At 42.2% G+C, this 25,932-nt stretch overlaps 1 protein-coding gene across 11 annotated transcripts in view; it reads right to left on the reverse strand.

Moving 5' to 3' along the window:
- Positions 1-25,932, reverse strand: part of LOC119478139 (netrin-G2) — a 73,797-nt gene that overhangs the window by 11,331 nt on the left and 36,534 nt on the right. For 3 of the 11 annotated variants that reach the window (XM_037752608.1, XM_037752606.1, XM_037752615.1), the window contains exons 4-13: positions 16,638-16,810; positions 14,231-14,260; positions 13,159-13,308; positions 7,690-7,776; positions 5,560-5,964; positions 2,583-2,678; positions 1,557-1,628; positions 1,321-1,437; positions 991-1,110; positions 35-799 (exon numbers count right to left, since the gene is read on the reverse strand). In XM_037752608.1, coding sequence (XP_037608536.1) covers positions 35-799; positions 991-1,110; positions 1,321-1,437; positions 1,557-1,628; positions 2,583-2,678; positions 5,560-5,964; positions 7,690-7,776; positions 13,159-13,308; positions 14,231-14,260; positions 16,638-16,810 — 2,015 coding nt within the window. The remainder of the gene's footprint in view (positions 1-34; positions 800-990; positions 1,111-1,320; positions 1,438-1,556; positions 1,629-2,582; positions 2,679-5,559; positions 5,965-7,689; positions 7,777-13,158; positions 13,309-14,230; positions 14,261-16,637; positions 16,811-25,932) is intronic. The other 8 variants (XM_037752607.1, XM_037752611.1, XM_037752609.1 and 5 more) reach the window with 8 other exon arrangements.

Consider the following 25,932-nt stretch of genomic DNA (forward strand, 5'->3'; position numbering starts at 1 on the left):
ATCATGTCACTGAAGAGACATACAAAAGTAATACCTTCCCCGTGTCCAGATGAGGTTGTTTTGTGGCCATGGGTCTCTTGTGCGTGGCCATGAGTCTCTTGTGCGTGGCCATGAGTCTCTTGTTTCTGACCATGAGTCTCTTGTATGTGGCCATGAGTCTCTTGTACGTGGCCATGGGTCTTTTCTGCGTGGCCATGAGTCTCTAATGTGTGGCCATGAGTCTCTTGTGCGTGGCCATGAGTCTCTAGTGTGTGGCCGTGAGTCTCTTGTGTGTGGCCATGAGTCTCCGGTGCATGGTCATGAGTTTGATGTCCCTGACCATGAGCCTCTTGTGCGTGGCCATGAGTTTGATGTCCCTGGCCATGAGTCTCTTGTGCGTGGCCATGAGTTTGATGTCCCTGGCCATGAGTCTCTTGTGCATGGCCATGAGTTTCTAGTGTGTGGCCATGAGTCTCTTGTGTGTGGCCATGAGTTTCTGGTGCATGGCCATGAGTTTGATGTCCCTGGCCATGAGTCTCTTGTACGTGGCCATGAGTCTCTTGTACGTGGCCATGAGTCTCTTGTACGTGGCCATGAGTCTCTTGTACGTGGCCATGAGTCTCGTGTACGTGGCCATGAGTCTCTTGTACGTGGCCATGAGTCTTTTGTACGTGGCCATGAGTCTCTGGTACATGGCCATGAGTCTGATGCCCCTGGCTATGAGTCTCTGGTACATGGCCATGATTCTCTTGTGTTTGGCTATGAGTCTCTTGTACGTGGCCATGGGTCTCATGTACGTGCTCCTCAGACTTGTGGGGGACTGAAACACCACAATCTTTATTAACATTAACAACAAGAAAACATGTTGATACATTTCTGCTGTTTCCCTGTTTCCAGGGCTAGGTTTAGCTTGTGAGGAAAGTTTATCTACTGCATATTTGCTGCACCACAAGTAAACTACAGTATGTAAATCTTGGAGAACTTTGCCTCTACTTCATATAAAAGAAATACCTTTCCTTTCAGCATTTATTTTGTTATGCTCCTCATGCTTCTTTTCCTCCCCGTGCCCAGATGAAGTTGTTGTTTTGTGGCCATGAGTCTCATGAACGTTTCCCTCAGACTTGTGGGAGACTGAAACACCGCAATTGTCATTGAAATAACAAACAGAAATTTACATATATATCTGCTGCTTCCAATTTTTTTTAGGGGACCATGTTTTGCTGTGAGTTGCCAAGTTACATTTTTCTACGGCACGTCTGCGCAAAAGGCAAACCACAGTAAATAAATCTACATATGCTGTAGTAGATTTATACTTTTTGCCTTTACATATAGAAGCTATACCTGTCTCCTCAGTTTTTCTTTCTTTCTCCTCCTCTCTTTTCTCCCCGTGCCCAGATGAGGTTGTTGTTGTTTTGTGGCCATGAGTCTCATGAACGTGTTCCTCAGACTTGTGCGGGACTGACACACCACAATCATAATTAACACAGTTGCACAGATATGAGACAGTTTTGCATATTTCTACCACTACAATTGACTACAGTTAGCTACAACCACTACAGTACATACAAAAGAGATACCTTCCCCGTGTCCAGATGAGGTTGTTTTGTGGCCATGAGTCTCATGTACATGTCCTTCAGACTTGTGGGAGACTGAAACAAACAATATACATACATTTCTACTGTTTCTATTTTCTTTAGGGGACCATGTTTTGTAGGGCTGGCATGATTCACCTATCTTGCGATTCGATACTACCACGATACTGATTCGATAATTGAGATTTTCAAGTATTGTGATCCAATATTACGACTTATTGCAACTTTGGATTTAAAATGGGAGGGTGCAGGTTCTATCCATGCCGACCCTCCGCCCATTTGTACTTTCTCGTTGCGTCCGACTACGGTTTGTTTTGGTTGACGGATACGGAACGGATATGACGTCACGTTACTCAGACTACAACAATAAAAGCAGTAACTTCCTTCTACCTCCACATAGACTCAAATGAAGCAAATATATCGATTCTGAAATTAAAAAATCAATTCCAAAACCGCAAAAAAAATTGCGATACATTGGTTTTGTTGTAAGTTTAACTCGTGGTGGAAGTTTATCTACCATCGCTACCACTACATACAAAAGATATACCTTTCCTTTCAGCATTACTTTCCTCCCCGTGCTCAGATGAGGTTGCTGTTTTGTGGCCACGAGTCTCATGTACGTGCTCCTCAGACTTGTGGGGGTCTGAAACACCACAATCATCATTGAGATAACAAGCAAAAACATCCAGTGGTATGAATTTTATATGCTCTTTTCTCAGCAACTCGCCCTGAACAATAAATCAATTCTGTATCCATTTCTACTTCATCCTGCTGTCAGGCAGATAAAAATATGACACCACTATTGGTGCCAAAATTATGATTTAGCTCTTTTGCTTATGTTGAGTGACAGACTATCATGTCAGTGACTTTTCCATTTTTAGGGTCCCAGTATTCACTGAGCTGTCAAGCTTAACTCACAATAAAAGTATATCTACTGCATATTTACTGCGCCAGACTACAGTATATAAATCTACAAGAACATCGCCACTACTACATATAAAATAATAATACCTGTCTTTTCAGTTATTCTTTCTTTCTCTTCCCCGTGCTCAGATGAGGTTTTGTGGCCATGACTCTCATGTACGTGTCCGTCAGAATTGTGGGAGACTGACACACCACAATCGTTATTAACACAACAAGAACAGACATCATTTACATGCTCTTTCCTAAGCAACCCCGAACAATGAGAACTGTATAATTAGGCTGATACTGCAGTGGGTAAAGATTTCTGATATCGTCTGCCTCTCTCTCTCTCCCTTCCCGTCTTCCTCCGAGACCTTGTTTTCCTTTTCTCTTCCTTTCTCTCTCTGTCAGATAGTGGATTGCCCCATCAGGGGCCTCAGCCCTGGGCTTGGGGGAAAAAGCTGTGAGAGTCAGGGAGGCTTGAGAAACTCCTTCATCACTACACTTTCACTGTGGGTGTGAAAGAAATGACATGCACTTCCTTTTATCTGAATGTCATGAAATTTTCTGACAAGTACTTGTTCTCTTGTTCTAACTCTCCGCATGTGCTCGTTTCTTTGTTCCCTTCCATAATAAAGAAAGATCTGTTCTGCTGTTATTTCTGCTACCGTATATTTAATATGAATATTCATAGGACGCTATATACTGTCTTCTTATGGGTGGACCTCCTTATGTTGAGATTTAATCTGTGGTGCACTCTCACGAAAAATCTCAAATCAAGACCAGAGACAACCTAGCACACGCATCCCGGTTTTACTGCATTTTTAATCATCGCTTGCTCAAATTTTTCCTTTCCTTCCCTTTTTCTCTGCATGTTCCACTTTCCCAGAGGGCTTTATACCATTCCCAGGATCCTTTGCTTCAAGTTTTCAGGGCTACAAATATAAGAAGAGAGATGTGAAACTAGTTCAGTTTATGGATCAAGCCTCTTCTTCCTTTTACCTTTTTTATTCACTGCAACACGGGCACAATTCAATAAATCAAAACACCACAATCCTCCTCACAGAGGTGATTAAAACTAAAAATATAAATAACCAATCACATGAAGCGAACACACTGTGCACGTCATTTAGGGACTAATGATCATCAGACCACAAGAGAATACAATGCTTCATGCATCCATCTGTGTTTCCCCTTGAGGTGTTTTTGAACAGGCGATGTACATCTTCTTCAGAGGGGGGCATCCTGCAAGCATCCTGCTCCCCTGCAGAGCGTCCCCCTCCAGGCTATCTCCCGCCCACTCGCTCCCTCGTCATCCCTCCCCATCCCTGGGGCTCCAGCGAGACAGGACGCCAGCAGCTGTTCTCACAGCACCCTGGACCATTTCACACAACTGGCATCATGCCATCATTACATCTCATCAAAGTAACCCCGGCCTTCCTCTACTCATGTCCGACTCTGGCCCCACTGGACCTACTCTCTCACACATCTGTCACAGCTGCACACACGTGCATACACACTTGAAAAGATACTCTCTAGTGGGAGCGCAGATCTCTGAATCACAGTTGTTTCAAAAGGCTGATGTAGCACAACAGTGAGCATAAATGCATTTAATCTCAGTAACCCGTGCCGCCTTGGGGGTAGGAGTGATTCGAAGTGTTCTTGGCATTAATCTTAATCAGCGCAGCCCGAACCGCCTGACATCAGACACTGGCAGACGGAGCTTTCGGGGTTCCCGCTTGCTCTACGTTGACTGACAGAAGGGACCTTGAAGATCACGTGATTGTTTTATTTATATCTTGACACTTGACACTTGACACTTTTGCTATGTATCTATACCGTAGTAAGTTGAGGTTCATGTCAAGGGGGATGTTTTGGGCTTAGTCCTGATTCTGTCTCTCCTGTTACCTCTTCATGTCTCTCCGTCACTCTGATCCTGTGGCTGATGCTCCACAATCCTCTCAATGTCTCTGGATGATGCAAAGACAATGTTCGCAAACCTTCCACTGCCAGCGCTCACACTGCCTCTCACTCACTCATCCACATGAACTAGATTTCGCTGCCACTTAGAGCTGGGCAATATATCTATATAATATCCATATTTTGGTTTGAGACTAGCTATCGTCCTAGATTTTGAATATCGAAAATACTGTGATATGGCATAAATGTTCTTTTCCTTGTTTTAAAGGCTGCAAGTGATGTCATTTTCTGAACTTATCAAACTGTTCTAGCTGTTCTATTATTCGCATTTACCCCTTTAGTCATCATATCCACATTACTGATGATTATTCATCAAAAATGTCATTGTTTAAATATTTTGTAAAAGCACTGGTGGTCAACCCTACAACATTTTAGCCAAAGACAAAGGCGACGTGAGGCGATGCAACTGGTGGCCTTCGTCGCCGCTAGTTCTTTGATGTCGACTTGGTGTGTCCCCACCTTTAACGTTATGGCTCCCTTATAACATTGTGTTTAAATCCCAAATATTACCAAATGGGTGTTTTTGCTTGACACCAAATCCTCCACCATCGTCTTGTCTGTCAACTCTCTCTCGTCCCGTGTATGTGAAATCTGACTCCTGCTACGCTGTACAGGGCAGACACATTCGCTTTCAGTTTTTAGCATCCGTCGTCCGACTATGTATTGATAACACAGCGCTGATATGCAAAAATGAACTAAATTCGTTCTATTTCTTTAAGAAAAGCAAAACGATGGTGGGGGTGGTGGGCAAGTAATGTAATTTGTGTATGCCCGAACACCGTGTAACACCGACTACTGCGACAAACCTATCGGAAACCTTCCACTGCCAGTGCTCATACTGCCTCTCACTCACCCACATTAATTCGATTTAACTGCCACTCGTAAATTGAATAAGCGTCTCTGACATGCGATATGATGCCGAACAACGAGATCATGAAAGCTTCTGTATACCAGTCACTTTCACCTCCGGAAAATTGTCCATTTCCGAAAGGTTCCACACCATAAAAACCATCCCGCTGGCTGGAAATTAGATTATTCTATTTTCTGGCAGCCTCTACTCTACTCTATATCTACTGTCATCTAGAGCTATGGGTGTGTGCCTTACCTCCTCTCTCACTATGCCTCGGCTCCGACTGTTTTTCAGTTTCATGCAGGCTTGTGGGATGGTGAAGATGAGTCAAGACGGAATCTATTGTGATTGGATGGTGTTGATGATGAGGATGATCAACGGCCGAATGATGTGTGGACTCCTTTGGGACCGTGTGAGACAGATGTGAATGTTCGGGGATCGTCTCTGAAGGTGTGAACTGCTCCGGTGTCAGGGAAACTCGGTGCTCCTCTGACGGAGAGGATGCTGAAGGAGGGTGAACCTCTGCTGTAACAGGAAGTGTGTCAGATTCTCCCATGGGTACCAGTGGAAGCTCAGACAAAGGCCTGGTGTGTAACACGTTGTCTGTTAGTGGGGTTGAGCTGTCTGTAACTCTGGCTTGTGCCGGTGGAGCTCTCGTGTCTGTGGCATCAGTTGCATGAGGACAGAGAATGTAAATGCAATGAGGAATGAGCAGGCTAAGACATTAGCATAAGAGATGCAGCCTCAGATTGTTTATCCAACGAAAGCCTAGCTTTCCTTTTTTTTCCTCTTCAAATGTGCACATACACACACACACACAAGAGCATGCACGTTCACACACACAGAAGTGAGAACACACAATGATAAGTGTGATTTCACACTGCTGAGATAGGCTAAACTCAAAAAGCTGTTCCACAACCCTTTCAGTGCTGGAGAATTGTGTTTTTTTCCCCTGCAAAACACAGTGACTGTTAAAGGTGTGACTATTGTTAATATGGTTGTAAAATGAAATCACACAGTGTTTGTCAAAGTGTATTACTCTGTTTTACACTTACAATGTTGTGTATGGGTGTGTGCATATGTGTTTGCACACACTCAGTTTTGTCATCTCTAAATCTGAGAGATGAAAAATAATGGACATGTTCATCTCTCACCTTCACAACGGCAATGAATTAATTACTGAGTACGGCATAATGTGAATACATAAAACTACTGGTATACGTTTCCCTGTTTAAACTGTTCTGATGTCCTGGCTGATTATCACGCTGTTTCAGCTTGGTCGCACGAGAAGGCATGTGAATTAGGGCTGGAATCGCGTGAAGGAATCGCCCCTGCGGTGATGATGATTGGCTCAACAGCGCGATATGTGGTATTAATGTCATTTTTTTTGCAAATGACTTAATTTATCCTGATTTTAATGCTGTATAAATAAGCTTTATTTTTAGGCTATCATTAGGTATATTGTTGCTCTTTAAACGACAAAGATGATCATTTTAAAACGGATTAAATACTTGTTTATTGTTAAATGCAGAACGTAGACGCTTTGGTTGTGTCTGGTTGATATGATACGGAATATTCGCCGAAGTAAAAATGTCTGCACACGGTAGAGTACTTGCTCTGGATACATGCGAAATATGCGGCGCGCCCATTGCAAAGAATCTGAAAAGAAAAAATGTGAACATAGCGGTTGTGGCGGTTGCTTGCCATCCCATGCGTTTGGCTTGTCAACAGCGCGGTATTGCAATATTGCAGTTATTGCGACAGCCCTAGTGTGAATGACATGATAATGCGCAAGGCAAAAGCGTGCAATAAGAACGCTCTTCCTCAGAGCTAGTGACATAAAATAAAAAGGGAGAAAGACCGCTTATGATGGGTGAGAGGGGAGGTGGATGGGTCCAACAAACCCAGGGGAGCCCGCTCATTTGTTTTTTAAGTTACGTTAGTGACGCTTGTCATGTGTTTTTATTACTGATCTTATGTTGTTTCCGTACGTTGGAAGTTTTGGCGACCCCTAATGCTGGGAACCGGTGACTTGAAACACTCATTCAACATCCAAACGACTACGTAGAAATGTAGTTCAAATCATTCTGCTCCCTGGAGGACAGCGAGTTGTCCACCATATAAAGTATATATATATTTTTTTTTATTAAACTAGACAGTGGGAAAGCAGAGATGGAGAAAGTCTAAACCAGGCACAGGAAAGAGGGATCTGGCAGGCTTTAATCTCGGGCTAGCGGGGGATTTGTAAGCTCTATACATCATCAATGAAAGCAGGAGTTTACGTAACTTTTAACCATCATACTCATATAGCTCTCTATTCTACTATAATCACACTACAATCATAACTAAATTACAAACAAGTCTACCTATTTTGCAAGTGCCTACCTTCACTTAGATCTGAATGATGAGGCTTTAGAGAGCTGAAATGTGAGTCTCCAGCCACAGAAACAGAACCGCTGGAGGCAATGGACTCTGCATGTAAAAGTAAAAGGTAAAAAAAAAAAAAAAAAGGCCGGGGCCAAGGTCTTAGAGTCATTTTCAGCCATGCAACAGCGCCATCACTCTCTCACGCAATGCATAAACAATCTAATCTGATCCATTACATCATCCCTGGACATGTGCCTGTCTGTCTGTACAGATGGACTCACTAACTGTCCCACGACACACTCTGACACACACACACACGCAGCGAGCATACAGCGTGCAGTCCGTGCTCGGACACGCTTTTAGGTGTCTACCACACAAATGCATTTGCATATAATGAGATCATTTGTCACTTGTATTAATGTAGCAGGAGAAATGATAACAATAACGTTTAATGCCACCTGTCAGTCTCAGCATTCTCATCATTTATTACCGGAGTGCTGGACGTTGATTTAGCTCCACACTAATAAAGCCATTGTGATTCAGGACCAGTTAACGTTTTTGCCGGAACACCTAATGGTGGCGGACGGAGTGACAGCATGCATCTTATTAATATGTCACATGATTTTCCAGACATGATCCAATCTCTCTCAGTCTGAGGGCAAGTTCAATCTTTATAAAAATGCGAGGATGGGAGTGAGATGAGGATGGTGGATTGCGGTTGCATGTTATTCTACAGCTCTGGGCAGATGAAGTCATGTGGGGTCATGGCGGCTGGATAGGTAGATGTATGACGGGGTTTTAGGATTTGGTTCGTCTGACCTCCCCTCCCCCTTCGCCAAACGCCCATCTGTCCAGCCGACCAATGAGCTGCGGGCTCCGTGGATCAGACTCTCTTGCCAATAGATTGCTAATCCTCATCTGAGCATGCTCGGTGACTTAACTGGGACAGGGACACGATGACAAAGGGTGCAACTACTATGACATGCTGTCCAACCCATAAGTCCTGCTGTAATGTGCATAAGGATGCCGTTAAAATCGTATCATTGATTTTACTGTAAAATCCCACAATACATACCTAAACTGGGATTTGCATTTTAAAATTCCTGGTGAAAGTAATAATATGATTTATATAACCATCTTTTATGGGGATGTAAATTTGAAAAATAAACTCCCAGGCTGCTTGAACACTTTTCTACATAGTTCACAAATAAAGTTTCTGTACGCGTATTGCTGTAATTAATATTTTTTTTAAATAACATAACAGCTTTGAATGCATATTCAAATGCAGTTGAGAGCCAGAGACGATTACTGAGATTACATATGATATTATTCAAGATAACTAATGTTATGTGATCTAGTTATTAATGTCACAGGACCTTCAGCCACACGATACGATAAAACCTGCTGTGCGTGTGTGTGTGTGTGTTAGTGTGTGTGTGTGTGTGTATGTATCAGCAGTGCATGTACAAACAGTAGTGGCGGCCGCTCTGTGAGAATGGAACCTAAGACCTCAGATCCCCGGGAGGAAAAGGAGGGGATGAAGATGATTTATGGGTTTCACTGAACTGCACCATATGCCCGCCATAAGTCCACACACACACACGCGCACACACACACACACACACACACACACACACACACACACACACAGATAACAAGGGTTTGCTCACATCAGGGTCAGGTTCAAGCCAAATACACTTCTCTAAACCTGGGATAAAAAAAGGCAGGAATACTCTAGGATGGTATGATCTTCCTTTCTGGTGTCCCTGAAGTGCAGCTGAGTAGTGGTTATGTCTACGTTTAATATTAATATATTGAAAATTGAATTACGTTAATTAAATGTATATATTTTGTGCATTCATAATTTAGAAGTGATTTATGAATTTAATATAGGAAAAAAGATAATAACAATTTATGTTAGACTGATTAAAGCTGCAATGATTATTCGATTAATCCATTAGTTAATTGACAGGAAATAAATCATACAATTGAAAATCAATACAATGCAAAAATTAAGTGTATATATATAATTAGTGTTTTAAAATAATGAAGTATCGATATATATCGATACTGAATATTTAAATGGTTTCAATACTCATTCTCTGCAGTATTGATAAACGGGTACCAGCGGCACTTTCTGCTCTCTCTCCTCTCCGACAGCGAGTTGACACACACACACACACACACACACACACACAGCTATTTATCTTTCAATAAAAATCAACAATTTTATGCTCAAAATGTGCCCCGTGGTATCGGAAATGGTATTGAATATCGATATTTTTCAAGGTATTTTATCGAAGTTAAAAGTTCCAGTATCGTGACAACACTATGACCAATAATAGCCCTCGTTTTCCATGATAGTTAATTGAATATCTTTGGGTTTTGGACTGTTGGTACGACAACACAAAAAAAATTGTGACGTGCATTTTTCACCATTTTCACAAAATAATCCTGTACATTAATTGACAATGAAAATAATCGTTATTTGCAGCCCTGTTATGGAGGTAAAATATAGTTCAAATGATCACATCATGACCGTTAACGTCTACATGTGATGTTCCGTGTCCTTCACAGCGAGCTCTAAAAAAGCTTACAAAGGACTGTAACTCTGTTTGTACGACGTTAAAGCTTCTGTCAGCCTCTTCTAAATCACAGCTAATCAGTGAATTCTTTGACTTCCCTTACCGATGTCAGCCAAACAACAAAAGTGCTGCGCTGTTCAACAAACGCTCCTAATGGATTTCCTTCAGAAAAAAAAAAGAAAGAAGAAAGTTTGACGACATCACAGCGGTGCCGAAATCCCGGCTCCTCCCACGTCCTAAGTGCTTTTCTGGAGGAACATGAGAGGTCCGCCGCTGACTAAGATGGCAGGTTTAAATTTAGCATGAGGGCGAGCCGGGCTTTGAGGTCCACTTTACTGTACATTCAAGCGGCTGACAGAATCTGTTCACATCCATCCTGGGTTGCTTAAAATCAGTCAGTCAGAACAAATAACGTCTAAATGTCCGTACAGTTTGACGGCCTCGCTCTCAAGACGGGACAACCCGCGTCTGGCATTAACTTCAGAGTTCTAGACGACCAGAGAAATGTACAGCTTCAGACCTCCAGCAAGTTGCAAGGATGAATTATGTATGACACAAACACAAACACACAGCGTCTATAAACACAACCACAGGCACACACACACATTTGCTTACAAGTGTACAGTAAAGGCCTTTTGCACACCAAATTGTCGCACATTTATAAATAAACATGACCTCACGTTGTTTTAATCACGTTTACACGCCGAATCAGAAACTTTCATCCGTCATTAAAGCTTTCCTAACAGGTTTGATTTTCTTTCTTTTTTTTGCATCCGTCAAAAGGCAAAAGAGGGTTGATTGACCACTCAGAGCCACTGTTCGTCCAAACTGGCATCTGATAAACGTATTCACTTCTCCCGGCACAAAGCACTTTATGATGAAGAAATACAAGAATACAGAGATGCATATTTAAACATAGGTTGTGTCCGGTGATTGTGCTTTAGGCAACTAAATTATAGCATCTTGCTAATGTCAGTTGTATTGCCAATTTTTGCAACAAAGAGAATAATAAAACACATCAGACTCAGTGTGCAAGGTTTCTGGGTGTAAAGATTTTTATCCTATCAATGATGGATAAAACAAAACGCATATGAAAAATACAGACTTGGTGTGCAAAGGCCTTTAATCTCCAATACACTGCTACTGCATCACTTGACCAGCTGTGGCCAGTAGTGGAAGAAGTATTAAGATCCTTTACTCAAGTAAAAGAAGCAATACTGCACTGTACAAATACACCAGTACAAGTACAACTTATGTAAAGGTAAGCCAGTTTTGTCACCATAATGTCCCCTTTCATAGTGTTTTAATATTAAATATAATTGTATTATTATAAGGTATGCATTCACCTATAAGCAGCATTTTAATGTTAGGTAGTCAACGTGGAGTTAATTCACCACTTTATGATCATATTATCTTTTGCTCTGCAAAAATAAATCATCCTCAGAAATGAATATAGTTATTGAGTCCTATTTTTTCTCAAGATAATAAAGAGAGGTGAATCAGAGGGACGTAAGTGACATTTTAGGGGAAAATTAGTTTAATATATATATATATATATACAGTATATATCAAATGTGCACTCTCTCTGCCAAAAGGGCACACGTGAAATCTTGACCAATCCAGGATTATTAATCAAAAATCAAAAGACCTAACACTGATTATGCAGAACTATTCAAGGTCAAAATATATATTTTTTTGATAAATGTCAAAATATTTAAGTATATTGTCACCCACGTGTTTATGAAGTTTTAATATTAAAGATTGAATTTAATAAAGTCAGGACAACGTATGGTAATTTTTTCTTTTGGCTTTCCTGTAAAGTTGGTAAAATGTCACCTACGCCCCTCTGATTCTCAGCCCTCAATAAGTGAAAATATCTGCCAATGTAGTTAGATTATATCAACCTGTTTATTATAGAAATCAGCTTGTTTAAATTAATATGCTTATTCGCTTTCTGGTGGAGAGGTAGATACAGGAAGTTCCCAGTTTTTGTGCTAAGCTAAACTAAACAGCTGCTGGCTGCAGCTTCATATCTGACGGACAGACAGGAGAGTGGTATCGATTTTCTCATCTAACTCTCAGCAGGAAAGTGAACCAGTGCATTTCCCACGATGTCAAACTATTTGCAGAAGAAGTGTGAGAATCTTGAAAGGAAGACAGAATAAGGGGGAAAACGACACCTTATTTTAGAAATTTCATGAAACCAATTGACTTCTATTGAAATAATGTCTCTGAAACGGCAGATGTCTTCACTTGTTTTAAGAAAATAAGACTCTCAGGGCTCCGTAACAGACAGATTTCTGCAGTGTGTGCAGTATAGAATATGTTTATCACAGGGTTGTCAAAGTTAACGCAAATTTGTTTTAACGCCACTAATTTCTTTAGCGCAACTTGTGAATTTTAGATTAAAGCAGGCTGAGTTTTAAAGCTAGAGTGAAGATCCTAGTATCATATGAAACTAGAAAACATAAGGAATCAGTAATAAGTACCAACCATGTCAGACTTACATGTCGAGAATGAGGCTAAATAACGCCCCAAACTTATGCTCAATTTTGTCGAGGAGAAACTGGCATGGCCATTTTCAAAGGGGTCCCTTGACCTCTGACCTCCAGATATGTGAATTTGTTATGCTAAATGCAGTACCTGTGAGGATTTTAGGACAATATTTGTCATTGTTTTGAGTTTTTAATTGATTTCCTATAATTAATATATACATACATTTGCATAAAGCAGCATATTTGTCCACTCCCATGTTGATAAGAGTATTAAATACTCTCACTTTAAGGTACATTTTGAACAGATAAATCGCAATTAACTTTGGAAAATCATGTGGTTAACTATTTTAATCTATTGACTGCCCTAGTTTATCTACAAAGTAACTACTGTACTAGCTGTCAAATACCTTCCCGAGGGGCTGGGGGCCGTCCAGCTTCTGAGATGGTTGTGGCGCTCTCTGCTTCGCCCTTGGGTCCACCTTCACCTTGAGTTTTACCCCCAGCTTTAGCTCCACCCTCTGTCTCATCTCCACCTTGAGGGGCCGTAAATGTCGTGGCTATTCATCAACACAGGTAAAGATGTGGATTAACAAACAGAAACTGAATCTGTGGCAACCTGAAACCGAACCGCTAACCTCATTATCAGCCCATTAGCAGGCATCATTCTTCTCTTTTGATAAATCATACCCATTATTTAGTATCTAATTGTGAGAGGAGACCTTTTAAGAGCAGACTTCTGCAGTGCAGTCCAATTGCTCAGTCTATCCATGCATCAGCCTTTTACTGTCCGGCCATGTGGAGAACAGCCCAGTGCTGTCAGGGTTGATGTTGCCACTTTGCCGATCGTTTCTGTCTAACAGCTCGGAGGCTGAGAGCCTCTCCAAAGAGAGAATCCCTAATCAAATTCCCTTTTATTCCTGCCTCCTGGAGCTCCTCACCCGGAATCACACTGCATTACAACACACTAACATATGCCCACATCCTTCTCTACCATTTCTCTCTCTGTCTGTCTCCTTTCTCTCTCGGCTCCCATCGCTGCTCCATCCATCCATCCACCGCCCATTCTCACCCAACCCTCTCTCTCTCTCTCTCTCTCTCTCTCTCTCTCTGTTTTCTTCAATCCATCCGCTGCAGCGTCTTTAGTCTAAATAAGAAAAAGCAGAACTGTGGAAGAATTCCTCCTGTGCAGGTTAGTGTGATGTGCTGTGATGAAAGGACATGGCGACAGAGAGGCCTATTAATAATGAAGCACACCGGGCCCAAGCTGCAGCACTGAGAGAGGAGACGCAGGAGAAATGACTGACTAGAGAGCCAGCTGAACATCACAGCAGAGAGGGAGAGTTTAGGAGACGTGCAGAAAGCGACGTATGGGGTTACATTTCAGAAACAATGCAACAAAAAAAAGGGTGAGAGACGATACAGGAAGAGAGCGAGAGAGAGAGTGGGATACCACCTCCTCTGCTTTGCATTATTACTTACTAGAACCGGAGGGGGAACCAGCAATTGTACCTGAAAGAGAATAAGAAAAGGGAGAGGAGATGAGAACTTGTTTATTTATGCATTCAATTTGCCTAAAGACTTGACTCTGCCTCATTCATCAGACTCAGGTGGCAGAGAGAGCTTAAGAGCTGTTGTGCAAAATAAGGGTTTGTCGTAGACCACCTCTCAGAGTATAATTACTGGATCCGCACCGCCTCCTCCCATCCTCCCTAATTCACCCCGTCACTCTTTCCCCCCCGAAATCCCCACATCCAGAGATCCCTCATCATATATGTATGTTTTAAGAGAGCGCTACCGCTTCACAACGCTTGACTCGAAACCCTTTTTTCTTGCATGTTTTCCCAGATTGTATTTATAGTTAGCTTAGCTTGGCATGCATAATGCACTCTGCGGAGACCGAAGCGGTTTCGTGTGAGCCGTGGTCATTTTGCGTAGCATTTAAAACCGAGCGTGTTTTAATTTTTAAATTCCGCTAATGGGATTCAGGAGTTTAAAAGGGAAGTGACGGGCTCTGAAGCTGTGTGTCTGCATTAGACCTGAAGCAACAGCATGATTTATAAAAAAAAAAAAAAAAAAAAAAATGGGCTGACAATAGAGCCATTCTTTGCAGCGTGTGTGCAGGTACAGGTGTATGTGAGTGTGTTTCTCTCTCTCTGTGAGTGTGTCTGTTTGTTTGAAAGGAGAAAAACTAGGGAGGGGCTGCCCTAGATTATTATTTTTTTCATAGCTAGCTACTGTAGCTGGCTACACTCTCCAAGAGGATTCCCCCCCCACACACTCCCACGTTGTTCCACTGCTCTGATCTGCTCTCTGCACCGAGGTGACGACAACTCAGAGAGCTCTGTCTCTCCCAGCGTCTTCTCTCAACTTCTCTTGATCCTGCTTTTCAATCAGGACTTCAGAGTGATGACAAAACCTATACATCCATCAGTCAAGGATAGGCCTACTGGAGAATTTGAAATAACTGCATGTATATTCGTTTTGAAATAAAAATTTTATGTCATGACCCATCAACTCTGATTAGAACGATTGAAATAAATTACTTTGAGGCCACAGGAGGACCTGGGATTATTACAGTTAAAAAAATGAGAGTAGAATAAGAGAACACAAGTGAATAAACTGAATATTGTCACTGTGAGAGACTAAAGTAGGATTGAGGATGAACACTACGGTTGCGTCTGAAATTTCATACTAACATTTATTAGGCTAAAACAGTTTGTGAGATATTTTAGTATGTAAGAAACCTTCGTATGAAACCAATAGTGCGCAAATTACATACTATTTCCGGTGAAATATTACGGTATGCAAACACTGGACACAACAGCGGCATAAATATCCCACAGTGCAATGCGGTAGTGACGACGATGGTCATAACAGACGTTGACGGACAGCATCAACGCTTCAATTTAAGTTTAAGATTAAGTATAAGATTTCACTTTGCTAGGCGTTATATATATTTTAAATTAATGAATTCATTAATTCATTAATGAATTAATTCAGTCTTTGATTCTCACAAACCGTCGTTTTGTTCACATGAGGTTGGCACGGGTTACCATGGTTACACATCTCCACACAGCAAGGAGGCTCTCAGGAAGTGACGACGTAAATTACAGCTCAGTGCGTCCGACACATACTACTGTTTATTCGCACAAAAGTATGTTGAACGATAGTGCACATATTTGGTATGTATAGTGCATACAATGCGATTTTTGGAGCGTTTTAGCATCTTTCAGCTCATTGTTTTGGTTTTACAGCCTGCAGCTTTACTGTTTTGGTTCACTCACACCGCTCTCATCGGCATCGTTTCGTCTCACTTCAGTGAAAAAACTTTTTCGCTTTCTTACCGAGAGTTAGACGAGAAGATTGATATCACACTCATGTTCTAATCTGTACAAAAACCAAAGTGTAAATTGTAAAGTGTAAACATCAATTCAGCGTTTTATGCAGGGTTATGTGCTGGACTTTTTCCAGCTGACGCTTCAGGGAAAAATTATATACCATATGTTAATTAGTGAGCTTTAGAGGTGCTGGTGAGAGGATTTTGTCACCTTTTGACAGATGTTTAAGGTGTTAAACTAAGCTAATCGGCTACTCGCTTCTTATTTACAAGTACAAACCTGAGAGTGAAAAGAACTTTTCTTTTAAATGCAGAATAAATCATCCTAAATCTGCAGCAGACACATCCCGTCTGCAGTAATGTATTGCGACATATTTAAGTGTGGCATTTAGATCAATTAATTGCCGTGCATAATACAGTAAAGCAAGCTGACAGACATCCATAGCTAAGGCGTATGTAAAGAGTCAGCAGTATTGTATCTAACTGTGTGTCAGATTGATGAGTTGGATCAACACAACAGGAACGGATGAACATGTTTTAGGTACGTACAGGTGTTGGGGGTTCCATTGGGTGTTGGCAGGTAGGAACCAGCCTTCCAGGACTTGGCTTTGAAGCCCTTCTTGCAGCGCTGGCAGTCCTGGCCGGTGGTGTTGTGTTCACACTGGCACTGGAGGTTCCCTTCCTGCAGCAGGCACTGGGAGGCATGGAGGTTACACTTACACCTTTTGAAAGAAAGGAGAACACACACATGACATATAGGTGAGATGAAATGACATAAGGCAGAAAGTGAAAGTTGTAATCACACGCTGTAAGTGTTAATGATGTTGGAAACTATAGGGTTTTTACACCAGGAGAAAAAAAAAAGAGACAAAAGCAAGTGGTGAGTGTTGAAGGTCTGATGCAGAGACGGAACACAAATCTATTGTGGGTGTAATGCATTATAGTAATTAATGTAAAACAAGATTAAACTAGATTAAGATCATAGGATTAAGGTACGTACGGTTCCACGTAATTTGTTGTTTACTGGGCAGACGGTGTGAATTACACTGCACATCTGACAAAGAGAGTAAAAAGTAAGAAACACTTATGTGTGTGTGCGTTTATACTGTACGTATGCTGTAATGGTGTATAGTATAGTATCACGAATGAGAGTTGAAACACTTAGAAATATATGAATATGCAATGGCATGAAGATTAATTTGCTAAAATGCATTTACATAAAGAAAACTATCACAGCTACTATTTTAAGTGTTATTTTTTTAGGTCTCAAATTCAGTTTTAGTCTCAGAAGTCTCTGGCAAAGCTACAGCGCCCATTTCTATTTTGATGTTTGCTAGTGCAGTTTGTACAGTTGCCAGTTGATCTGATTCTGTATCATTTGATTTCACCAGCAGCTTTACTACTGTATCTACACCCTAATATATATATACAGTATACAGTATGTATATATTATAATCTAATAATATTTCTAATATCCAGCAGGGGGCGACTCCTCTGGTTGCAAAAAGAAGTCTGATTGTATAGAAGTCTATGAGAAAATGAGCCTACTTCTCACTTGATTTATTACCTCAGTAAACATTGTAAACATGAGTTTATTGTCTCAATCGCTGGTTTCAAGTCTTCTTCAATACAGCATGATGTTCATTTAGTAAATTATGGTCCCATTTAGAGTCAAATAGACCATAAAGCAGGGGATGCTTTAGGGCGGGGCTACCTTGCGTCAAAACCGTAGTCCACAAACCAATGGTTGACGTCACGGTGACTACATCCACTTCTTATATACAGTCTATATTAAAGCATCAAAAAGGAATCAAACTGTTTTTTCCAAAATGTCGAAAGTCCTTCCGAAAATCAAAGGTCCTGACTGACTGAACGCAGAGCTGAGTCTATTAATTGATTCATCAAGTTGTCGATTAACAGGGACCAGCTTCTCAAATGTGAGGATTCGCTGCTTTTCTTCATCGGATATTATAGTAAGCCGGATATCTTTGAGTTTTGCTGATCACATAAAACAAGAAATCTGTAGATAGATGCCATCTTGACTTCTTGGAAATGATATTGGGCACTTTTTATTCATACAAGAAACAATTTATGTACTAATTAAAAGAATAATCAGCCTAATAATTGATAATGCAAATAATAATTACAGCCCTAACTGAATGTTATTACGTTATATTTTCAAGAGTTTTCAGTTTACTTTATATTTTCTAAAGAGTAATTTCATTTCCATACAGAAAGAAGTCATAAATATTGCTCTCCTCTTTCTAAATAATTCTGTAGCAGAGGAAAACATACAGCAGGATGTAAAGTGAAAAAAAGAGAGTACACTTTCCAAAAGTTGAATGCAAAATATTGCAGGTACAAGATTGTTGGTAATCTATTTACCCACTCTCTATCCAAGATCGCCATTTGGGAGCAAATTGTGTTTACAATTACCGCCTGCTAAATTCAAATGTCTGAGTGTGTGAGTGTGCGTGCTTAAACATGATGTGTGCATACGCGTGTGCACGGTGCGACCTCCGCAGAGGGCAGGGCCCAGGTGGGCTGATCCAGAGGTTGAAGTTCTGCTGAGAAGGAAATGAGGATCTTAAGGACATTCGGCAGCTACGACTTTAAATTACAGCCTTTTCCAGATGAGCGACTGGACTCCAATCCAGTTTGTTCCACTGGAGTGAACAGCTATCCGTCTGCATCAAATATTCAAAGAATGGCCCCTGTATTCTGGCGAGATGACGACTTCAATCTTCCTTCCTCACACTAATCTGCGCCTTCTCATTATTTTTTTTCTTTTTTGTGGTTTATGCTGTCGTCCTCCCAACCTCAATCCTAGTTTCATGACGTTACTGTACACACAGAATCACGATGACCGAAACTTAAAAACACCGTAAACTTCACAGGGAAAGAAACGGCGACAGTCGATCATGGCGATTTGTCCCACATTGTTGCTTGCAGTCCTATAAATTACCCATGGTTCTCTCTGATCACCTGGACGAGCTGACAGGACGTGCCAAGGAGAATCCATCCTTCGACAAGGCCTTGTTTCCTGCATGCTTTTCTGAAGGACACGAGCTGTCCACTTAGCGGAGAGGGAAATTGAACATCTCTTTTTCATGGAGGAAAATGGAGAGGGAGCGAGTGTGTGTGAAATGAGACAGGTGTGTTTCTGCTCGCGTGTGATTGTGATGCATTTGTCCGAGAGCGGCGATGACAGACAACGGATCACAGAAGCAGAGGCACGGTGACTAATGCCTGGCTTGAGTGACTGACAGCGCCGAACATATCACCGCTTCTCATCTCCCGCGTCTTCGGTGATAAATCTCATTCTGTCCCGTCTTAAAAGTGGAAGCGCCACTGAGTGCAGTGTCTAGAAGTTGTAGTTTAAAATCAATACTGAAGAACAGAGTGATTTTCTAGGTATGCTGCGGTGCAGTTTGTGTCTTGCAGGCCTAATGGCTGCAGCCTACTATAGAGGAAATGGCCTCCTCCTTGTCAATTATCTGGACAGTTGACATATAGTTGAGGTTAACGCCTGCATGAGTAGATGAGTGTGGATCCAGGAAATGTCACTGGGGTTCTAATATTAACTAAATCATCTCCTAATCTAATCATTAAAGCGACATTTTGAGTCGCTTAGTCTTGCAGGTTGAAACTTTGCGGACACTCCGTCCCCTTGACCCGCTTTTCTGACTCCTGTGGCAGGAAAAAACAGGAGTACTTCTAGCCTTGCACTCCTTCCGCATGAATGATGTGACACTCCGACTTTTCAAGTGCCGTTTCTCTTTACCTCTCTCTCTTTCGGATGACAGCTTGCACTGGGATTTCTCCCGATCCCCCTCTTCGGTCCCTCCACACACAAATAATACATGGGGCACAATCATATGTTAATGTGCAAGATGTCTGCCTTCACTGCAAAGTCATCAAAGTGGGAGTAGCAGCTCTGAGCTGAAGGAAGTTAAGACAGGACAGCTGGATCCATCACAACCCTGTCTATTTACTTAGAGAGAGAGAGAGGAGACGTGAAATTAGAGAAGGTGAGTGGAGGAAAAGACAAAGAAGGGCAAGAGAGAAAGCTGGGTGTGAAAGGGAAGTGTAGGAGCAGAAAGAAGTAAGTGATTCAAATGTATTCCAGTCTGCATTAGAAACCACACACACAAGGTGGTGGTTTAATTAGCTGGCGTAATTATGGGTCAATACTTCTGTTTATCAGTCTGTTGGAGACTGTTCTCCCAAGAAAAATGAGAGTATCATTCGTTTCAGCAAATGGGCAAAAACAGCTTATATTTACGTTTTAAGCGACAAAGCCCTAGAGCAGCCATATACAGTAGGAATTATGACTCCTGTCCGTTGGGAGCAAGAGAGGATGTCGGGTGACGTTATTAGAGAGCCACAAAATCTGCAGAGGAAGGAGGTCGGGGTGGATGGATGGGTTGACAAAACATCCGACTTTAAAGGGATAGTTTGGGTGTTTCGAAGTGGGGTTGTATGAGATCCAAAGTCAGTGTATTACCAACAGTAGATGACGGTCGGCACGCCCCCAGTTTGGAGAAACAGACGGGTGGAAAAGACTATTGTCTGACAGAACTGAGAGTGAAACGTTACTGTTTTTGTCTACTGAGTCTGGCTGGCTTTGAAGAGGGCATAGTTCTGTTCATCGTCGGCAAGAGCCGTCTGACGGCAAGATAAAGCGGTGAAAATATTCTAAATATAGCTGACACTTAAACGCGTATTGATTTTTTTAGGATAGCCTTACCTTTAGGTGGCTAAAATACATTTTTTTTGCCGGCACCGTCCACAGCACTGTATTGCTTTGCTCGCATGTCGGTAATGCAAAAAATGCAAAAATGCCGGCCAGAAACGAACGTCACAAATTGTTATTACTGAAAAAAATCAAAGACTAGACAAGTAACATTCTGCTTACTGACCTACATTTCTTAATGAATCATTCCTGATTAACTCTGAATCAGCTGCTAAATGGCATAACAGTTAGGAGGAAGTGGAGACGTGTTGTACATCGTTATATACAGTGTATGAACTGAACGTCACTGCAGAACATCGTATGTCATTTGTTTTTTGACAATATCTGCTCTTGCAATACAATGTTCACTTCTGGCATCTACTGCATGATTACCATGTTAATGGTTGTGTTTAGGCAACTCAAAGCACTCTTACAGGTGAAGGTAAGAGAAAAAGTGTGGTCTCGGTTAACTTAAAAAAAAAATCCTCAAGACGGGAGATTTGTACTTTTTCTATATTTAAAGTCATGATCAAAGTGTTTTTGAAACCCACACCTAACCATGTGCAGGATGCTGGTGTCAAAGTACTGGACTACAAACCCCGACCACCTCCCTGTGATGCCTGTGTGGTACAAAAGAATAAAAAATGTTGCCAGCAGCGAGCATAATCCAGCCAGCAATTATGTGTCCTCTAAAAACATATAAGATATTTAGTGGGATATAAACGTGATTCTTCAGAGACAGGATTGCAACATTTGTAATGTATTATCTTCATATCTGCATGCTCACACACTATCGTATGCCTCTAATCAATGATCTGTAGTAATGATCTAATAGTCACGTACAGTAGTTGTCAGCCTAACTGTGTCTGTGTGTTTCTCCGTCCATTCTCCTCTCAGTCTGTCTCTGTGAAGTCATGTCGGCCCTGTGTATTTAATGATGCGAGGGCTGCCTGTTTTAGACAGCAGAGACGCAGCAATTAGGGGAATAAATAATAAGAAAGATAAACAAACATCAAGGGGGAGTCATGTGGTGGCAGAGCCGGAGAAAGCAGCTGGAAGCAGCAGTTAATGGGGCTTTATCTGTCTCTTTACTGTAGTCGACGCCTATTCCTCTATTTCTCTCCGGGGACACAGCTATCACTCCCGCTCTCTTTATTTTCCGTTCTCCTCCCTCTGTATTTCTTTTTTTTATGCGTTTACTCCCGAATTCCATCCACTGTGACCGTTCCAGTCCTCCAGTCTTTCCTCTTTGATCTCCCATTTTATCCTCCATCTCTTTCTTTCTTTCCCCCGTCTGTCTGTCTATGCAGCCTTTACTGCTTTTAGCTGTTTTGCAACTGCCCGTTGCACCAGTGCTCACTTAGGAGAGGGTAAATTGGGTTGTGGACATGTGTTTGAGAGGAGTAGAGAATCGGAGGGAGGTGTAGACGATGCAGGGGGCTGAGCAGTCAGTACAGCACGGAGTAGGGCAGTTGTGTCAAAGCCCTGACAGTCGGCCTGCCTCCGCGAAACCACGGCGGTGAGACTCGGAGGAGGAGCAGGAGGAGGGTCCGCATTGACGTGCTCTAACCTGTGATGACAGACCGCATCGATGCGGCTCTGACCCAGCAGGAGATCTCCCTCCTCCTCTACTCTGTGTTCGATCAGCCGTCACTGAGAAGGCCCACTCGCTATTCACAGCAACTCCCTCCCCTGACACCACAAAATACACAACCGCCGGCTACACAACCTGCTGGAGTAATAGTAGAGTGAGAGCCTAATGGGCAATGAGTGTCGGTGCTTTTGTCTGAGAGACTTAACATCCAAACCGGGGCTGATTGGTGACATGGAGGTTTCATGTGGAAATGCAGGGGACGAATAAAATAGTAGAAATGACATTACAATAGCTTTACAGTTAGCCCCACATTTGTGAAGTGTATAAGACACAGAGGACTTGATTCAACTCGTGTTGTAAGTTTTGAGGTTGTACTTTGTTGTGGACACATCTTCTTTCAATTTCAATCTTTTTGTATTATTGTTACTTCACTCGGATGTTTGACCTTTTACTGTGCAGAATGATGTATGTGCAAAGTTGGACACCAGAAGGCTGTTTTCACATTCATCTGCTGAAGTGAGAAAGTTTCTCTGTATCTCCGAGTTTAAAGGGATAGTTCGGGTGTTTTTGAAGTGGGGTTGTATGAGGTACGTATCCATAGTCAGTGTATCACCTGCAGTAGATGACGGTCGGCGCCGGCCTCCAGTTTTGGAGAAGCAGACAGGAGTTACCGCACGGGAGCAAAGCAATGTACTGCCGTGGACGGGGCCAGCAGCAAAACATGTTTTAGACACCTGAATGAAAGGCTCTTCAAAAAAATCTATATCAGTTCAAGTGTACGCTATATTTAGGTTATTTTCACCACTTTATCTTGCTGTCAGATAGCCCTTTTCCGACAGGGGAACTGAAGCCGGTGTATCATCTATTGTCTCGCCAAAGCCACCAGACTCCATTGAAATTTTTTTTAATTTTACTACGCAGAACACGGGAGTTGGGAGTCTATCGGTTAGTTTGTTTGTGCTGTTGTGTGACTTTAATAAATCCGAACTAACCGATCGAGGCAGCGGTAGACCAGTAACCCTCATGTCCTGCGAAGTAAAATCACTGTTATTTTACAATAGAGTCTGGTTGCTGGTCTGGCTTCAGTTCAAGTGGGAAACATAGACGGTATACTGTAGCTGTCTCATGGCAAGGTAAACCGGCAAAACTATTTTAAATAAAGCGTACTTAAACTTTATTTTAGGTGTCTAAAATCCGTTTTGCTGCTGTTCCCGTCCACAGCAGTATGCTGCTTTACTTCTGTGTCTGATTATCCAAACTGGAGGCGTGCCGACCGCCATGTACTCTCGGTAATACACTGACTATGGATAGGTACCACATACAACCCCACTTCAAAGCACCCAAACTATCCCTTTAAGACATGTATGTACAAGCAGGATTTTGTGATATCGCAACTAGTTTGAAAGCCAATCATTGTCTAGTATGCAATTTACACATGTGTGAAACATTACAGTGAAGAAGGACACATCTTGTTTCCAGTATTTAAACAGAAAGGAACATTATTTCCATATTCATAGATACTGGATTCTTCAGTAAGGGAGAAGGAGTAGATAGAGGTGTGCAAAATACGTCTTATTTATTGATAGATCATGAACTTTTTGTTGTTGCTCTGTGTTTTAATTGTGTCTATATTCTGTTTATTGTTTGCTGTGCTGTACCACAAGTTGCCCCTTTGGGGACATTAAAGTTTTCTAAGTCAAAGATGTCATTTTAACTAGGCAATTGAACTTTTTTGTGGAAGAGCCATATCAGACATAAAACATGTCTGGAGGTGATGTATGTGAGTGTGTCCATAAATCCAGATCTGATCGGTTGAAGAGCCGAGCCCTCCGACACGGTGTATCCCGAGCGCAGCGGCGAGCGACCGAGCGAAGAGTGGGTGTTGCGTGAAGTTGGGATCATTGATCAGCAGCACGCCTTATTGGCTTCTGCTGAAGTCTTTATCACCGCGTCCCCTCCCACTTCCTCCCTCGCCTTGCCTCGTAAATTCAGAGCAGCTAATTGGACATGACTGCGTTTATGTTCCAGCTTCATAAATTTCTTTCTCTGAAGGGAGAGGATCGATTTTCCTCGAGTGCAGCCTCCCGTAGCAGGGGAGCAGCATGAGTCTCTTCAAACCTTCCCTCTCACCTTTCCCCCCCCCCCCCCGCCCCTCTCTCCACCAACCATCCTTCTTCTCACATGTTCGCTCCTTCTCTCTCTCTCTTGACTAAACAGGTAATCTATAACTGACCTCCCCTGCAATCATGTGGTGAGCAGGGATTACACCACGCCTCTGTTCATAACCATAATAGTTCTTTCACACGTTTCTATCAACCCCTCTCACTCTCATTCATTAATAACCGAACTGATGGATAGGGCTGTGTATCGGCAAGAATCTGGACAACCCCACATTCACCGCCGCCACACACACACGGTCTGTCGGAAACTCACTGAAGTTACGCCGCGTTGACAGAGTGCATGTGTGTGGCTACGGGGAGAACGAAGCCACTAGCAGAGCTACAGCTGCTAATGTAGCACAAACACAAACACTGTTTGTCGGACGATCGCTATCGTTAATTCGGGCAGACAGAGTACCGTTACATTGGGCAGACACACAGCGGACAACCTGCTAAACTAAACTAGATGTGTGGTGGAGGGAGACTGGGAAAGTGGCTGCATGTCTGTGACACTACATGCAGCACCGTGGCTGCTAAGTTAACGCTCCTGACGGTGAACTGGGGACTCAGTTGTCTGTTGTGCTCATACACTGCAGCTGGCGCAGTGCTGCATGCGACGCACTAATCTTGTCGGTTAACGGTTAATAATCGGTTAACGAGGGTCGGTTATCGGTTAAGACATTTTTTCAAAATTAGCATCACTATACTGCATGCAAAAACTGCATGGTTTTTGCCCCAAACTGCATGTGATTATCATAAAGTGGGCGTGTCTGTAAAGGGGAGACTCGTGGGTACCCATAGAACCCATTTTCATTCACATATCTTGAGGTCAGAGGTCCCCCAAGGGACCCCTTTGAAAATGGCCATGCCAGTTTTCTCCTCATCTAAATTTAGTGTAACTTTGGAGCGTTATTTAACCTCCACGACATGTATGACATGGTACCAATGCATTCCTTAGGTTTTCGAGTTTCATATGAGCCTGCTACAACCTCGGACGGGAGAATTGATACAGTATCACTCAACATAATATTGTGAATATTCAAGTGTATTAATACTTTCTTACAACCCTACTGATGGCATTTCTTTTAAACAAATCATTCCACCCGAGCTCATTATCTGTCATTATTTAATGAAAGTTGTTGACTGCAAAAGACCACAAATATTTTAGATACATTTCCTTTCATGTCGTTCTCCCTCCATCTTAGTTTTATATCTTTTTCGAGGGCATATCCTAAAAGCCATCCATCCTAGGGACAAAGCACTTTCTACTGGAGCATTAAAGCCACTGTGCGTTACATACATGCACTTACTATATACAGTACAGTACGCTCAATGATGAGAGGTCACTGCATGTTT

Source organism: Sebastes umbrosus, chromosome 19 (genome assembly GCF_015220745.1).
Source record: "Sebastes umbrosus isolate fSebUmb1 chromosome 19, fSebUmb1.pri, whole genome shotgun sequence".
Lineage (NCBI taxonomy): Eukaryota > Metazoa > Chordata > Actinopteri > Perciformes > Sebastidae > Sebastes > Sebastes umbrosus.